General features: G+C 32.0%; 2 protein-coding genes and 1 long non-coding RNA gene across 6 annotated transcripts in view; 1 reads left to right on the forward strand and 2 right to left on the reverse strand.

Moving 5' to 3' along the window:
• LOC107462362 (putative pentatricopeptide repeat-containing protein At3g23330) overlaps window positions 1-2,564 on the reverse strand; it is a 6,827-nt gene extending 4,263 nt beyond the window's left edge. Inside the window, exons 1-4 of one of the 2 annotated variants that reach the window (XR_008002038.1) lie at window positions 2,221-2,564; window positions 1,721-1,760; window positions 1,206-1,467; window positions 1-54 (exon numbers count right to left, since the gene is read on the reverse strand). The gene's annotated coding sequence lies outside the window, so the exon portion shown is untranslated. The remainder of the gene's footprint in view (window positions 55-1,205; window positions 1,468-1,720; window positions 1,761-2,220) is intronic. The other variant, XM_021129408.2, reaches the window with a different exon arrangement.
• Window positions 2,565-4,831: 2,267 nt separating this feature from the next.
• On the forward strand, window positions 4,832-10,509 carry LOC107462363 (uncharacterized). 3 transcript variants are annotated; one of them, XM_052252631.1, is made up of 5 exons: window positions 4,832-5,147; window positions 5,519-6,455; window positions 6,532-7,197; window positions 7,356-7,395; window positions 8,819-9,321. In XM_052252631.1, the coding sequence occupies exons 2-5, from the start codon at window positions 5,532-5,534 to the stop codon at window positions 8,830-8,832; spliced, it is 1,644 nt and encodes a 547-aa protein (XP_052108591.1). In that variant the 5' UTR covers window positions 4,832-5,147; window positions 5,519-5,531; the 3' UTR covers window positions 8,833-9,321. The 3 variants fall into 3 exon arrangements, 2 of the variants coding, with proteins under 2 accessions (XP_052108591.1, XP_052108592.1); XR_008002039.1 differs by lacking the exon at window positions 4,832-5,147 and adding an exon at window positions 10,235-10,509 and having other exon boundaries at window positions 5,159-6,455; window positions 8,819-9,162; XM_052252632.1 differs by lacking the exon at window positions 4,832-5,147 and having other exon boundaries at window positions 5,159-6,455; window positions 6,562-7,197.
• A 4,076-nt stretch (window positions 10,510-14,585) lies between these two features.
• Window positions 14,586-18,767, reverse strand: LOC127741306 (uncharacterized). The gene is made up of 3 exons (XR_008002260.1): window positions 18,580-18,767; window positions 15,379-16,001; window positions 14,586-15,285 (listed from the first exon to the last, which is right to left on the reverse strand). It is a non-coding gene; the product is annotated as an uncharacterized LOC127741306 (long non-coding RNA).
• Window positions 18,768-18,773: the final 6 nt, after the last annotated feature.

The raw sequence follows: 18,773 nt of genomic DNA on the forward strand, positions 1-18,773 counted from the left end.
ACCGCTCTAGTCATTGGTTCACTAGTTTACTGGTTCAACCGGTTTAACCGTCGTCTAACCGAAAAAATCGTTTTATATAAAAATAATAAATTATAAATAAATAAATAAGTATGCAAATTGAATTAATAAATAAATAAATAAATAAGCAAATTAATTTTTTAATGAATAAAAAGAGCAACTAATTATGGAAGAGAAAAAGAACATGAATATATGATTACATGAAATGAAATGAGGAAAGAATTGAACTGATCAGCAGAAAGTGTGATAGATGAGTGATTGTTGAAAGAGAAAGGAGAGTGAATAGCAGCAGAAGAAGCATTATAATTGAGCCTTAGGTTAAGCAAACCCATGACACTGTTTCCAGAATTCAAGAGAAAGAGGAGATTCCATCGAAGGAAGTTAGTTAAATTGCTTCCGTTACAACCACTACCAGTTATTCATCTTCACTGAATTAAGATTAGCCGTATCGTTCGAAATGGGAAGATTAGCAGCCAAAATTATTATCCACAGATGTATATTCGCAAATGTTTCTTGGTTCATACTATTATCCATAATTGAAATCAATAAATCACCAAGGTAGTCACAATCTAAGTAAAAATTAAATCACAGAACAGTAAAACAAACACAACAACTCAGCAACACATCATTAATCAATAATCAGTAAATTAAAATCACAAGTTCAAACTTTGCAATGTGAAATTAACAACATTCAAACTTCACACACAATTACTTTCAAGTTGACATAATAGTGATTAATCAAATAATAGCTTAAGTGGATCTATACCTTATTTTTCTGATACAGCTACAATCACTACAATTTTATAAGTTAATCCCCTGTTTAGATGATAAGTACAGTTTATTTGGTTATAAAAGAGAAAAGGGTGTCATAGCAATTTCTGTTTTCGCAGAAACTTGGAGAATAACAACTTCACTGGTTTAGTTCCCAGTGAACTCCTTAATAGATCAAAGAAATTAAAGGTTCACTATTATTGAGGCATGCATGCTTAGTTAATAGCAAATAGCAAGGTTGCGAGAACCGGACCGGTCAATAAACCAGTAAAGTTACTGGTTCACTGGTTCGACCGGGGTTCAACCGGTTTAATTAAATATTAAATAAAATTATTAAAAAACCTATATATAATTTCAAATATATTAATTCAACTTATAATCTTTCATCAATAGAGCTAAGATGTCGAGTTTCATACCTTTTAAGACCAAAAGAAATAACTTAGATAATCAATTACTTATTAATTCCAAGAACTCCTCCAATGACCCCCAATAGTATTGCTGCTAGTACGTCGCCGGCGCTGTATGTTACCTTGGGAAGAACCAACATCATACATTATCAGACCACCTTCTCCGAATAAGCCGCATTTCCTGGTGGCGTAAAGCTGAATTGCAGCTCTTAAAACAATAGCAACTACTGCTGTGGTGAAAAACGTCCTCCACCAAAGAGCACTCCTCCACCTAAAGAAAAAGAAAGAAAATTATGAGTTTTCACTTTTCAGGCTATGCTATGTAACATCTTTGTTTGCTACTCTTTTTACACATTGATGATCAAAGCAACGTAAACTCTTACATCTAGTTAACATTTTATGGAGAATGTTTGAAAAATTGGATTGGTAAGTTTTTCTTTCCCTCAATATCAAATTTACAAGCTATAGATAGTATGAGATTGAGAGAGTAAGAATGAATAGTCTAAGCAGAAATAGATAGATACCATGAAGCTGCCTCTTCAAGGGCAAAGAGGACACCACCTACTGGTGCGCGAAAGGCAGCAGCAACACCAGCAGCCGAGCCACAGATCATAATCAACAAATTATTCCAAAATCATAATAATAAAAATAACAACTCAGAATTATTATAATCAACAAAAACAAAATAAAAAAACAAAAACAACAACTCACATTACAATCAACAAAATAGAAAAAAGAATGCAACAGCAACAAAAGTTCTATCCTGGCAATCACGCTCCAAAATCAACTAAAATAGCAATTCAGAATCTGAGTATCAGCATAACCAACTCCAGTTTCATAAACATAGGCAACTCAGCAAAACAAAATAAGCAAAAATTGACAAAATCTGTAACTCAGAATGACAAACCCTAAATCAGCAACTCAATTATTAACAACAGTAAAATCAGGAAACACAGAGGAGACGACGAGGAAGCGACGACACCGGTGAACACAGTATTACCAAAATCGAAGTCACAGTGCTTACCGGCGGCGAGAAGGAAGGGGAGTGACGGTGAGGAGACGACGACACCGGCAAACACAAAGAGATAGAGCTCGAACAGAAGAGACGACGCAGGTTCCTACAACGGCGACACAGCTCCTGCAGCGACGGAGCTTCCGCACGCGATGCCTCTACCCAGTGGAGACGAGTTCGGCTATGACAACGAAGCGTGGCTGCGGGGTTGTCGGGGCTGCGGGGATGCGGTGGCTGCGGTGGTTGCGGGGCTGCGGTGGCTGCGGGGATGGAGAGCTGGAGGGATAGGGTTCTGTGCTCTAAATTTCAAATGTTCACTTCAGTTTCAGAGAGGAGAGGAATGGGGCTTCGCTTGGGTGCGGTGGGGAATGCGGTTTAGGTTTTTTTTTTAGGAATTAAAACGGCGCCGTTTGGAGGGGTTTTCGAACCAGAAATCCTTTAAAAAATCGGCCGGTTTCAGCGGTTTATTAGTTAATTGCCGGTTCGGCCAGTTTTGATCAGTTTTTGCTAAACGGTTTATAAGGCTAACCGAACCGGTCTAGTGATCGGTTTCCGATTAATCTGGCTAAACTGGCCGATCCGGTTCGGTTTTCAGAACTATGGCAAATAGTAAAAAATTCAAAATCTAAAATTTCTAATGACCAGTAATCAAAGATATTCTTAATTCTTGATCTAATTTTAATCATTTTATTTTAATCTGAAGATGCTATTGTGGGGCAAAATCTATACCTATGTAGTTCTGCCTCATCATGCAACCAACACATCGAAACAATTGAGAAGAAGAAAAACAATGTACCTATTCCTGTAGTAGCAATGTAGCATTAGTTGTTGGGGTTTTGGTGCTTCTAATAGTTTCTGCAGCAGCTATAATCTTCTTAATTGCCACAGTTCACGGAGCCACCACGGGAAGCCATATGAAGTGGGGCTGAGTAGAAGAAGACAACGTCGGACACCGAGCTCGAAGAAGAAACTGCGATTGGTGAGACCGGGATTGTGAACAGGGAGAGACTTGGAGCACGACCACAACGCAACGAACGATGGCAATTTCTCACTCCCTGCGGCAGTGGCCCCTGAGCACAATGGACGGCGGCGACGCTGAGTCTCTCCTTACAGCGGTGGCGAAGGTTATAACCTAGGGTTGAGAGTTGAGAGAGTCTGAGGAACTGGGAGAATCAGAAATGGCTCGAGGAGGAAGAGGATTTTTTTATCCTTAGACACAGAATCTTAAACGACGACGTTTTATTAGAATCGGCCGGGTTTCGGTTCGGTCTGATCAGCTGGTTCAATTGTTCAAAAACGATTTTGAATAGAGCGGGTTTTGACAGTGAATTGAATTGTATCAGAATTCGATTCACGGTTGGACCGGTTCAACCGGCCGGTCCATTTCGGTTTTTAGAGCCATATATTCCTATTGCCGCTCGGTCCGGTTTGGTAGCCCGGATATTTCGGTTCGACTGATGGATCGGTCTGATTTTTACAACAACGATACTAGGGTTCGTTTATTTTTTTTTTTCATTTTTTCATTTCTTCTTCAAACCTAGGTTTATTTAGGGGACCAGAGAAACTAGTCTGCTAGCCAGCTAGATGAAATGTAATATCCAAAATTGAATTGCATATCTAATGAGAGTAATAAATAATAATAGAATAATCTGAAAAAAAATAATAATTAAAGACAGAGAATTAACCTTTAATTATAATATTAAATAACAAAAAAGTGCCAACTAAAACTTTTTTAAATAAAAACTTTCATCAATATCACCATGGCGATAAATAAAAAATATTATACAATTATAATGTAATCACCATGGCGATGTTCTTTCCTTAAATTAATTGTTTTGGTAATGTCAGCAATATCCTTCTCATTTTGGGAGAATAATTGTAACTATATATAATCTCCCTTCAGTACATACAAGGAGAATTTATTCCTTCCTGTTACTCTGCAAATATTCCGATAGTATCCAAGCACAGATATAAATCATAATTATTTTTTTTCCCATAAGAGGCCTAAACTATAATTACTCTCACTATAAATTTGTATTTTCTCTTAAGTATAACATACATCAAATATCAATATTAACAAGGAATGTTTTAAAGTAATCCTTCAAGTTTTGATTTAGCATATTCCTAATTTTATTAGCAAGAAAATAAAAAAGAAATAAAGAAATGGACAAGATCATATCTTGTATATACAAACTACTTAAGTGACCTAACACGTAAAACACGTTTGGTCTTTTCCTTTGGCCCTGTGCAACAAATTTTAATTTCATCCATAGTCTTGGACCATATAGTATATCATTATTACAATCACTTAATTTGTCTGTACTCTGTACCATGATTTGTTCACCTTCATTGTTACACGATCCCACACGCCACGTGGCACCTAGCTAAAACTAATCAGAACATAATGTGCTTATACATAAGTTACATTCTGTTATTTTGATCTGCACACAAGAATTCAATGCTGAATTGAATAAAAAGGAACCATTATTATGCAATATGCATTTACCTGTGAAACCAACCAAGTATATGGTATTATAAACACAAGCGTACAAAATAGTTTATTCTAAAAAAACAAAAAATTCCTTTCTTTTCTTTCTTAATCTCTTTGCCTTCATTTCTCTGGTGCTCTCTTATGCATGACACCAAAATTTCGACACTGCTTCAGGGTTAGCCTTTTCCAAAGGAAGAAGAAAAAGCAGTGAGGTTTTCAAAAGCTTCTTTCACCTAAAACTCTCTTTCTTTCTTTCTTTCTTTCTTTCTTTCTTTCTTTCTTTCACTTTTTCTGTGTTAGTGTGTTAGTTGGTGTTTCTTGCTTTGGTAAAATGATGATGATGATGATTGTACATTAAGGAATCTATAAGAAGAAACACATGTTTCTATTTGGAATGAGAGAATGCTTCTAGGTTCTAAATTGCAATGCAGCATTCAGAATTTTCTTGGTAACAATTCTTGTCCAATGAAGTTCTATAGTCTTGGCTCAATTATAACTGCAATTTGCATTTCTTTGATGCTTTGTTTTGATTCTGATTCTCATACAATACCAAAATCTTGAAATTCTGCAACTTCTTTTCTTGGAACTGTTCCTTTGTCTTTTGTCCTCTGCTGCATTGGATTCTTTTTCCAATTTCAATTCCATATTGTTTTCAATTTTCTTGTAGCACCAATTTACAAAGATGAATGATATAATTAATGTGAATTCATCTATAATCAAAACATAATATCATTTTAATTTTCTTGATAAATTTGTTACATGTTGCTGGGAAATGCCTAGTTTGATTTTCAAATTACATTTGATTTCTGAGTTCTGCAGAAACTAACACTACATGTTACTCAAAGATCTAATGGAAGAAAAACAGTTAAACCTTAGCCAGCCACTTCTATCGGTGCGGCGATACTCATCGACAAAGTCCTCAAAAAGAAGCAAGAGTGGTAGCAATTCATCAACCAGATTACCCTCTCCACCTTTATACAAATCAGATTTAAAGTCAGGTCCAGTTAGAACTGCAGGTGCTGTCCCATTTGTGTGGGAAAAAGCTCCTGGAAAACCAAAAGAACAGAGCAATTCACAAAAACATGGTCTAATCACTCCAAATCCTCCACCAGGGAAGGTTTCAAAGGTAAATAGGAAGCAATGTTTTGATGCAGTTTCGACTTGTGGAAGCAATAATGTTTCTGATTCTGTAAGGATTTCGGATAAAGAGGAAGTTAAGGAAAAGGAAAAGGTAGCAGGTTCTGATTCAGATGATGAGAATTTTGTAGATGCTCTTGAGACACTTTCAAGGACTGAATCATTCTTCATGAGCACTACTAGTGTTTTTGATGATCAAGAGGTCCTGGAACAATCTAGAAGCTTATCATCATTGTCCAGCAATCGCGATTTCATAATCGACAGGTTCTTGCCGGCAGCAAAGGCCTTGACATCCGGAACACAGCCATATGCATCATCCTTCAGGAAGACAATTGTAGGACAAGAACAACAACGAAAAGAGATTAAGAAAGTTTTGAGACCAGAAATTTCCCTGCCTCTTAGTCAGCATAGGCCTAAAGCTCTGCCTCGTTATGGCGAAGATAAAACCGGAGACTGCAATGAAGCCGAAAACTTCACGGCCACTGGTTGTGGATTGTTTCCTAAGCTATGTCTTCTTAGTCCAATTGGAGGATCAAGAAATGAGGATAAGACTCAAAGTTCTGCAGTTCATGGAATGCAAGCAAAATCAGTTACTTCCCATTGTGAAACTACAAAGGAGGTACTAATTTGTTTCTAACTTTTTACTATCAGCTTTTCTTTCAATTCTTGATTTTTCACTTTTCTTATTCTTGCAGCATGCTAAAACTTCTTTTCCTTGGAAAAAGCCATTGGATTCTCAACCTGGTTTCACAGAAGTAAAAGACATCTTGTGTGTTTCTGAGAAATCTAAACATGGAACTGATCCACATCATAGTAGAGGCTGCAATAAACCATCATCAACCAGTGAGATCCCTGTGGTTGAGAAAACTCTATATGTTGATTCTGTGCGCAAGGTTAAGTCGCATTCAAGTTCAATCTCTTCTGAAGTAAAGAATCAAACCATCCACAAAGGAGATAGTTCTAAAAATTCTAGTAGTGATATGAACATAATAGAAATGACAAAGCATTCCAAGAAGCTGAACTCAACAGAAGTTGCTACCAAAGTTGGAGAAGATGGGAAAATTGACTTAGAAGGCCAATGTGTTATTCAATTAGGCCAAAAAGAAACAGATGATGATGATGATTCAAGCTATATGCAGGTTTCACTTGAACTTCCTTCACTGAAAGCTCCATCAGAGTCTTGGCTTAAGCGCACTCTACCTACAATTTCCACAAGCAACTTGCAATCAAGAACAAACAACATTGCTACAAACACTTGTGCAAGAAGTCAAACTCATAAGACAGCTTCATCAATGTATCCTAAGTGGGAAACAATTGTTAAATCCTCTAATGTACATCATGGACATCAGAGGCTCCCTAAGGTAATTTTTCAGTAACTTATAATATATATTTCAAACTATAGTTAACCAAATAAAAAGCAAACAAATTGGTGATTATGCATAGTTTGTGTTAATTATTTTACAAGTATTATATGTTAATTTCTAAACTTTGCTAATATTCAGTCCTTCTTTTCTCTCAGGAACTACTGACAAGCATTCCAGAAGCTTTTGAACATCATGGTAAAATATGATTTTTGCATCAGTAATATGAGTTTCTTTCACATCTCAACTGTAAAAAACAATAGAACATGGTTACTTTTTGTACATTGTAAATGAAACAAATTGTTCCAATAACACAGAAACTGATTGTCCTTGTAAATTACATCAATCTTTAACATGATAAAGCCAAAAGGCCATTGTTTCTTCCAAATTAATTCATAATTTTAAGTATTATAATGGATTCTTTCATTTACCCTTGATTGGTTGAGACAAAAGTAGCCTATATATGTATATAGTTTGATGGGTTCTACTTCCTCATAACATTGCAACGTGGTTCCCATGATTCATCGCCCATTTTGGAGAGAAAAGGAAAAAAGAAAAAGTTGTAACACGTTACAAAGAGTGCTCCATTCACCGCCAAATGTTAGCATCTAAATCCTCAATCCTAGATATGTTGCCTCACACAATCATACATTGAATACCAAAACACCTTTGTGGCCACTTTTAGGTTAGTTATCTACCCAGTCCAGCTCTACAATATTCTTTCTAATACTATATTATCTTTATATAATTTTAAATTTGATAAATTATAAACAAAATTAAAATAATCGTCCAAGTTTTTTTAAGGGTATTTCTCTTATTCATAGAGAAGAATTAATCTGCTACAGGTTTAAATTTTTTTTAAGGATTCATTGCTGGTTAATGATTGATATATACACAACATGAAATTTAAACTACCACACTTATTTAAACTGATAACTAAATTGATTACTCTATTGACTCAAGTTGGTTAAAAAAAATAAAATATATTTTATTAGACTTCATTTTGTCATTTTGTCACAATTTGCTGATATAGTATATTAAGTGATAGCACAAAACATATTTACGGTCTTAATTGACTTCTAACATAAATTTATGAAATTAAATTTAATTAATTCTAAATTTAGAGATGGTGTCATTTAATATGTCACCTTAGTAAATTTTGACGATACCGTAAGTATCAGACAGAAAAATTGATGTGACTAATTTAAAATTTTTAAAAGATAAATTTAATTAAATTTTTTTTGGAGATCAATTTATAAATTAAGTAATATTTTAAAGACGATTTTGATTATTATAAAGAGTATATTTTTTATTTTATTATTTTAATCATTTTTATTATGAAAAGGTGTATTATAAAGGATATAAGATTAGAAAGTTTTTAAGTATATTAGTACAAAAGTATTTCAATAAATTTTAATCGTTAATAGATATATTTTTTATAATTAAGATCAATAATTAAAAATAATTCAAACACATTATATATTAAAGTTTCCCTTAAGATTCGCCACTCCAGGCAACAAATTTATTTAAAATTTGATGGAAGGAGGCAGGGAATATAATTAATTAATTAACATACAAATAATTCTTATTATTAAAACGGAGTATGGCCTTTTTGACGTAGGAAATGGTAGCTAAGCAAACTTTGTGGTTATCGAGGACGCATCAAGATCTGGAAAATTCTGCAAGAGAAGGTTGGATTTGGATCGCTGAAAGATGAGCAGAGAATTGGTCGAAATTGTTGATGGTACGCACAATTCTGGAGGAGCCTTATCTCTATTGGGAATGTTCTTTCTCTCGCTTTGGATCATATCCATGGTAATATTTTCCTGTGGTGATGATGATGACGATCCCCGCCGCCGCAGAGGCGGAAGATCTGGCCTTAGTGGACTTGGCGGAGACGGTGGTGGTGCAGATGGTGGCGGCGGCGGAGGTGGTGGTGGTGGCTTCGGTGGTGGCTAGAGCAATGTGAGTTTAATTAACTCTTTGTTGTAATGGCATGTATACAAAATCAAAAGTAGATAAATTATTAGGCTTTATTACAATTGTTATATTACTATTAAAAATTCATCATATCTTCTTCTTCTTCTAACTGAGTTGCTTAATTCTACTTCTCTGTTTTCTTCATGAACTGCACATACAGAATTCTGCAGTTTATACCCTTAAATCTGTTAGATATCAACATGTCTCTTATTTTTTTTTGTTTACGAATTACTTGCAGTCTTTAAATTGACAACAAAATTTGACTAAATTATTATATATTGATTCTTAATTATTAATTTCAGATAAAAATAACTGTACGTAAATTTTAATCTTTAATAAAATAATTCAATTTATTTTGGATATGATGTTTCTTTTGTTTTTTTTGAATAAAACTTCATCCTAACCCCTAATTATTTGACAATGACTATTCGCTCCTTACCGAAAGCAAAATGCCATTGCGCCTCTGTCAATTAAGTCCGTTGGACATCTTGCTCTTTTTGTTAAATTCTCAGATAACGATACAATTTTACGTATAATGTTACTTGCCAATGTATAATTTATTTAATAAATTCATAGGAGTTTAATTATCCCATTTTTCTAAATAACAATTTCAGATAGTGTCACCTACTAGCAATGCTCTAGAACCAAATGAATGGGATCATAGGAATGCGTTGCAATTGCATGATTTATTTTGTTCTTATGGTAGATTAAGATTTAATGTTTGAGGGGATTAGTGTACAAAAAATAGGTGTTTTATTTGTTCACTGTTGTGGTGTTGTGATTCCATTGATTGTAAGACGAGCAATATCATGTTATATTGTACATTATGTTTCTACCAATAAGAAAGAAATTGTGAGATGAGCATCAGTCTTTTTTTTTTTCTTTCAAGTAAGTATCAACTTTTAAATTGTTCCTTTTTTTTTTGTCATGAATTGTTTTTTCATTTGTCTATTGTGTCTTTCCACTACAGGCTACTCATTAGATAAAACTATAGTCCGATATTTATTGATTATATTATGCAAGGATCTCAAGTAACTAGAACTCATGTGTCCTACAGATAACAGAAACAATCAAGTTATTTTCTCCTTTGATGGTGTTGGTTACATAGATCAAAGAATGTTTTTATCACTGGAACGTAAGTTCTTTAATTGTTTTGGTTTTATCTTCATATTCTTTTATGTCTATTTATTCAGTTCCCTATCATCTGCCAACACAATCCTTGTGAAATTCACCCAATCCTTAATCTACACTTGACAAACTAAATAACAAAAAATTTGGTCATTTGTTCTTTCTTCACAATGGAAGCTACCTTATCGGAGGTGAACTTATGCATATTAAGTGTATCTATCGTTATACAATTTTACTAAGAAAATAGAGCTGATTATAGAGCGTGTACATTGTTAATTGGCACTTGAAACTAATGAAAATAGACTATGATTATCATATTATTGTTAAAGGACTATTATAATGATTAATAATTAATCACACACACTTCAAAAATTTGTTGTATACATACTCACTTCCTGGTTAATATGATATTTTAGTCGAAAGAGATTGTCTACATTTTGTAACACTTGTTTTGAACTTCTGATATTGCTCTGTGCACAGATAAGATATTTACCATTTGTCACAGTTGTCCAAGGAGCGCATTACTAGTGGGTTTATTAAGTAAATTTGGAAAAAAGGGAACAATTAAATCCCTATTAATTTATTAAGTAAATAACTAAATCTGCAGGAGATAATCTCTCTTTAACAAATTATAGCAAGTAATATCACATGTAAGATTGTGTCGTTATCTGTTGATGAAGAGTTTAATAGAAGGGTCAAGATGTCCAATGAACTCAATAGACAGGGTCGCAATGACATTTTGTTTTTGATAAACGACAGGCAGTCATTTATGCTATATTTGGTTGGTGAGAAAATGAATAAAAAAGAAATAAATAAAAAGAAAATGAATGAAAAATAATATTTTTTTATTTGATTATAAAAAAATTAGGAAAGAAAATTTTTTTTTGTGAGTCCCATTAAAAACATTTTCTTTTCATCACAATTCACAAGCAAGAAAATAAGAAAGAAAAATGCTATCTTTTTTTTATATTTTCAATACTATTCTTAGTAATATTATTATTAACAATTATTAATATAAATTTAGTTTTAATATATTATTATAATATAGATTCATATTTAAATAGTATATGTATTAGATAAATAATTTAAATCAAATATATAAAATTATAATATTTTATAATGTTTATAAAATGTAATAAAACATGAATAAATAAAAGGTGAGTTCTCTGGTAGCTTGGATAATGGTGCTAATGGTAGCTATATTTTGAACCGCAAATGGTGTAGTAATATGTGGTAAAGGTAAGTTAAAGGCCTGTTAAGTTTTAAGGCCCATGTATACAACGTTGTTAGGACTTAGGATCAGATCAGCTTGTTCATTTGGTCTGCCTTTGACTTTTGACCAAAGTTATAAAATAATATCTGTCCGTATTGTCCCTTTTTGTTCACGCTAAGTTAGTTTAGTTTAGAAAAACAATTATTTCAAGTGAAAATTCAGGTGAATTCTACTTAACGTAAAATTGATATTTAAAAATCGTTAGATAAAAATTTAGTCAAAAGTTAATTCATCTAATAATTTTTATTTATTAATTTTACGTGAAATTAATTTCATCTAAATTTTTACCATGATTTATATTTTTTTATATATTTTTCTAAAATTTCCTTTTTTATTATAAAAAATTATTTTTTATATTTTCAATTATTTTTAATACTAAAAGTAATGAGTATAAAAAATATATACATAAAAATAATCCACATAATATTAGTGAGTATATATTACATTGATTAGGAGTTTAGGACAATTGGGCAAAGTTTTCGTGGCATTTGTTAATTGCATCAAGTTTCGGTTTAACCAAGTTAGCAAGCTACACCCGATTAAATAATAAATATAAATATGTGAAGAAAGTTCTATATGAATAGATTAATAACTAACCAATAAATTATAAGTCAAATAACATAATCTTTTTATTTAGTTAGGATATAAAAATTAAACTTTTTTTTGTTAGTGATATAATTTTTGTGGTAGTTTTGTCAATTTTAGGTAAAAAAATATAATAACAAATATTATATTATAAGCAATGAGTTAAATCTCAATTCGGTTTCTAAAATTTAGCTCGATACTCAAAATAATTTCCACAATTTCGTTAGTCCTAATTAGAACTTTTAAATTTGTAATTGTGACTCCAATTTATCCCTGTGACCATCTCTATCACCAGAATACTGATTTGATGTAATTGCATGATACGGTGGACACTACTTAAACAACAGCGCATTGGTTTCGCGCCCAAATCCTTTGGAAACCACGTCGTTTTAATTTTTTGTGGGTTAAAATTCTTTTTTTTTTCCATTACGACGATCATAAGTTGCCAAATATTAAGAAAACTCTTACACTACGTGGTTTTCAAAGGGTTTGAACATGCACCGTCGTTTAAGTAGTGTCCATCGTGTCATGTAATTGCATCAAATCAGTATTCTAATAATGGAGATGATCAAAGAGTCAAATTAGAGCCACAATTATAAATTAAGAATTTTAATTAGGACTAATAAAATTGTAAAAATTATTATGAACATTGAACTAAATTTTAGGGACTAAATTAAAATTTAACTCTACGAACAATTGTTAACTTTTCTGTGGCGATTGATTCTTATAATTTAGTGGTTAAGCATTAGCAGTTTTATTTGAGTTGAGTTCTAAGTTTGACTCTCATTTCTATTTTTTTTTTCCAAATGTTTTCAAGAGTAATTTCTAACTATTATTAAATAAATAGAAAATGTTTACTTTTCTATTATAAGTTTTTCCTTTCGAAAAGAAACTCCTATGCACCACGAAACCTGCCATCTGTCCATTTGTTTACTTATCTATTAATCTTTTAATGAATGAAACGTTTAAGGCTACGATATTATTTCTTAGAAGATTTTGGTTAATCTGACCATGGCAGAGGATAACTATATATTCGGGAAACTCAAATACATACATACGTATATGTATATAATTATATTAGTTATGGTAAAAATCAACCATTAAAATTAATTATTAATATAAAATATATATTAAAATATAAAATATTTATTAAAAATAAATTAAATAATATATATTTATTTATTTAATAATTATATAAATAAGAGAATTTGGCCTAGTGATTTTGGGTATAACGAAAAATGGGAAACCACTTCCTTACCTTACAAGGCGGCCATGATCATGCTGAAGAGGTCAAGATAGCTTTAGGCTTAAGGGTCTTGTATTTGTTTGGCGTGTTCCTCATTTCTCTCTCAATTATATCTATGGCCATATTTTCTTGCGGTGAAAATGGTGACTCCAACACGCCACGACGAAGAAGAGACAGAGGTGATGATGGTGGCGGCAAAGATAGTGGTGGTGGTTGTGGTGGAGGTGGGTATGGTGGTGGAGATTAGCTAGAGAAATTGGCCAATCTGTTGTTTGGATATCGTAATTGTGTGGTTTAATTCTAGATTATATGATTCTTTATTTGTATGTCTATATATATACATTTATAGTCTATTGTAAAATAGGGTTAAGATACTATAACTATCCCTTAGTTGGCCACAAATACATGTTATCTTATTGGAAGCGTTTTACATGGTATAGGATTCAAGAGATTTTTAATTTTGATATGGAAGGAATGGTGGTGTATAGCAGAGATATGAGAGTTTATGGTGTATCATCGAGCTGTGATGGCTGTGCAGAAGTAATCGGATGGACTGATTAGGAGTATTAAAATCGGACGATCCAATTTCACAAATCGAACGGTGCACAAATCGGTGAGTTCGATTTGCGTACTCCTTCTACGTGACCCGCATGCAGATAGCTTCCTTGGTTGGCTTCGTTACACTATACTCCAAACACGAGTGTTTTCCCCCTCCCAGCAGACCTCTCTTTTACTCTCAAACCCCTCTTGTCATGCTCCCCAACCCCACCATTTTTTTCATTATTCACCATTGTTGGACTACAACAAATTTCGAAAAAAATTGAAAGAAAATGTCAAGAAAACCAAAAATCAAAGAAGTAAATCAACCAGAGTTTCATATTGTTAATTATCTTGGACATCCTAATTATGTAAGTTTTTATTTTTTAATAATTTGATTTAATAATAATAATAATAGTGATAATATTAGATTTTATTAGCAATATATATTATAATGGCACTAAGTAGAGATTAATCATATATGTGTGTATGATTTTATTGTTAGGTGGTTAGAAATGAAGATTAAAATAGGAATTAGTCATGTATGTATGTATGATATGGCACCGTTGATTTGGGTTTTTTTATGATTATTGGTTAAAATAAAATGAAATGAAATGAAAGAATGAATGAATGTGAATGAAAGAAGAAGGAGAATGAGATCTGTACATATTAGATATTGTTATTGGTATTAGTATTAGTCTGGTGGCTGTGGTACATAATAAGGAAACAGCTCAAACACTATATATTGAGGTGGATCCTAAGGTACTGGTGGCTGATATCGATGCTGAGGAACGTGTTTCGACAATTTCAGCAGATGTCCGTACGAACTCACGTACCAATCCCGGTACTCCACCGATGGTCTAAAGTCCCACACCGGAAGTGGGTGCAGATCCCGCAACCGATTGTTTCGACGGTTGTCCCATTCCTCTATCCATCCCCCATGTAAAACTGTCCAGTCATAAAGTTACACTCCGTGAAGAGTGATGCAATGCTGGTCCAGTGGAATGTCTCTTGCTACTCGCGGGGGTGGTTGTGCATACCTAAATTGACGCATCACTCAATTCACAGGGTGTCATTCGACACACTCGAGTGACAACAACGGAGCAACTATGTCACACACCTCAAGATGTCCATGTAACTCGTCGGTATGATCAATCCTTCGTATGGTCGCCACTCAAACTGCTAAACATTATTGGAAAATTAGGACCCTAATATTAATGTTTGGAAATGAAAATCACACAAAACCTAAATATTTACCTCGTTTATGTAGTCTATATCCTGCCTAAATCTCGATGCGATCTTCGATAACCACACTGTGGTCCGTGCCGAATGACTCCACCTGAAACATGGTTCATTGAAAAAATTTTAAAAAGTCACCGTAAATCAAATATGCATCGTGAATATAATGCAGAACTAAAATAGGAATTATTACCTCATGACAACTGGTATCTCAGCTAGTGGAAGAGTTTGTCTCGATACGAGCGCAATACACGGCAGTCACTCCCATGCCCAAACAAACAACAGATTAAGAGGACCATCCATCTCCTTTGTATCATACCGTAATACACGGTATAGTGCTCTATAAAGATGTGTGAGACATACTTACCCCCAACTATAAGTATGGATCCGTTTGAAATCGCGAGTAACGATAGATACTTTGCATGGACATATGCGGTCGACTTATCCTTGAATAGAGTCAAACCCAACAAACATAAAATCTGGCATCTAACGTATCTCTTAATAGACTCTACAGTGTCCAATGGCTTTGCATATCTAATACGTCAAACTCAACCCAACTTTATATAAGATTTCGAAGAATTACCGACAACCGGTTTGCGACCGAATATCGCGATCCTCTGCCTCTGTAGGAAATCGCTACTACTATCTGTCCAGCTGTTCACAGGCTTTTCATCAATGGGTAGGCCATAAATATGAGTGACATCTTCCAGTGTCACAGTAACCTCACCCACTGGCAATACAAAGGTGTGAGTTTCCGACCTTCACTTTTCCACCAGAGCAGTTAATAAGGGGTAAAATCCTCTTATCACCCCAATCCTAGAAACGAGGAAGAATCGCATTGAGCGTAAGTAGTTTTCGACCATCAGATTCCACAAAGGGGTGGGCAAAAAAATCCAAATTTTGGATTTTAATCCAAATCCAAACCAAACCATTTAAAAAAAACCAGTTTTAAACAAAAAAAAAATCCAAACCAAATTATATTTATTTTATAATTTGGTTTTTGATCCAATTCATTTAAATGGTTTTAAATCCGGATCCAGATCCAGATCCAAATTAAGATCCAAATCTTAAAAAACTAATTTAATTGAATTTAATTGACAAAAAGATTAGTACGTAAAATATTTCTCAATAAATATATTTAATCATGACTTTATATTATTGTACCTGTTTTCGTTAGAGTTTTATAGCTTAATTATTTTGTATTCATTCTCTTATATCTATAACCATACAAATATATTACTTGATACCATTACTGAAGATATTATCAAGCGATGTTGATAAAGACATGATTTAAAATCTCCCAAATTGGATTTACGAGCAACCTCGTTGACCACAATCTCTTGGTTATTTCTTTCACGTTAAAATTTTCTACAAATATAAGCATCATGTCGCATAATTGGTGCGGTACATATCTAAATGCAAAATCTCATGCCATTAATTTAATATAATATATTAAATAAATAACTATTTTAAGTATATACTAAAATTAGTCATCAAGATAGAATATAATATTAGAATATAAAATATATATTAATAATGAATTAAATTACACACTCATGTATATAGATTTTTTTGTGGTATTCTTTTGATGTCTTGAGAATGATTAAATGTTATATAGATTAATTATTGTCATTAGATTTATATAGAACCAAATTCTAGTTGTAAACTTGTAATGAACCTACACACTTTAAAATGACTTTAGTATTAATTTTACTTTTAAAAAAATTATGGTTTGAAAATTAAATTTCTAAAAACTGGTTTCAAAAGTGGATTTTTTGTTAAAATATCTAGTTTGAAAATTGGATTTTTAAAAACTAGTTTTAAAATTGGATTTTTGGTTGAAGAAACTGGTTTTAAAAAATCTGGTTTTAAAGCTGGATTTTATAAAAAAAAAAACAAATTTTAGATTTGAATTAAAAAAAACCAGATTTTAGATATAAATTTTAAAAAAAACCGAATTTAAAACTGGTTTTATATGTAAAACTGGATTTAAAACCGGTTTATAAGTAAAACCGAATTTAAATTATAAAATTGGTTTAAAATCGGTTTTTATTTTTTCAAACCAGTTTAAAACTGATTTCTCTCTTCAATCCAGTTCTAGTTTGGTTTTATGAACCATAAAACTGATTCTGAAATGGATTCAGTTTGGATTTACAAAAATCCAAACCATGCCCACCCCTAATTCCACATATGCAATAGATCCAGTTTACGAACCATCAAATTCCTATTAGGATGGTTCAACAAAAATATATTTATTAATTTAAATAAATAATAATTATTACAAATAAATATTTATTTATAATACAAATTTACCAGTAACAACAACATTAGTTGAAGAAACTTCTTCGACTATAAATATTATAAAAAGTCAATTTTGTAATTATATGGGAGATGAATTTTTAAATGATTGTTCAATAACATATATAGAAAAAAAAGATTTGATTGTTGTATTGATAATTAAAAGAAAATATAAAATCTATTTAATTTATTATTTTAGTGTTTAAATTTATTTGTTAGACAATTTAAAAATTGATTATATTTTAATAAATTATAAAAATTATTATCATATTATATATGCATTGTCTTTACTAATAAAATTTTCTGAATCTGTCACTGACGGCGATTGATTCCTATAATTTAGCGATTAACTTTCGGAGTTTTATTCGAGTTTAGAGTTTTAAGTTTGTCTCATTTTTACTTTTTTTTCCCAAATGTTTTCAAGAGTAATTTCTAACTTTATTATTAAATAGATAGAAAATGTTTACTTTTCTATTAAAGTTTTTCCTTTTGAAAATTAAAGAAAGTCCTATACGCTATATACACCACGAAAGTTGCTCTCTATCCATTTGTTTACTTATCTATTAATCTTTTAATGAGTGAAACGTTTAAGGCTCCGATATCATTTAATTTGTTAGAAGATTTTGGTTAATCTGACTATGGCAGATCAGAGGATAACTATTCGGGGAATTTAAATATATATAGTGTATAAATCAATAATTAAAATTAATTATCAATATAAAATTTATATTAAAATATAAAATATTTATTAAAAATAATTAAATAGTATATATTTATTTATATAATAATTTATGAAAAAACTAAAGAATCAGTATTTTTATTAAATTCTGATCAGTATTTAATTATCAAAAAAATTAAATAATTTTATACTATTAGATACAATCCCAAACTATTAAAAATATCATTAATAGTTAATTGATGGTTAAAAATCACAAAATATATGCTAGTTTTTAGATTTTTTTATAATTTATTTTAGTGACTAATTTTAGTATACAAATAATATTTTTGATATAAGGATACTTCATGAAGACTATAAATAAGAGAATTTGGTCTAGTGATTTTGGGTATAACGAAAAATGGGAAAGCACTTCCTTACCTTACAAGGCCTTCATGATCATGCTGAAGAGGTCGAAGTAGCTTCAGGCTTAAGGGTCTTGTATTTGTTTGGCATGTTCCTCATTTCTCTCTCAATTATATCTATGGTCATATTTTCTTGCGGTAAAAATAATGGTGGTGGTGGTGGTGGAGGCGGGTGTGGTGGAGGTGGTGATGGTGGAGGCAGATGTGATG

Source organism: Arachis duranensis, chromosome 8, assembly GCF_000817695.3.
Source record: "Arachis duranensis cultivar V14167 chromosome 8, aradu.V14167.gnm2.J7QH, whole genome shotgun sequence".
In the NCBI taxonomy this organism is placed as follows: Eukaryota; Viridiplantae; Streptophyta; class Magnoliopsida; order Fabales; family Fabaceae; genus Arachis; species Arachis duranensis.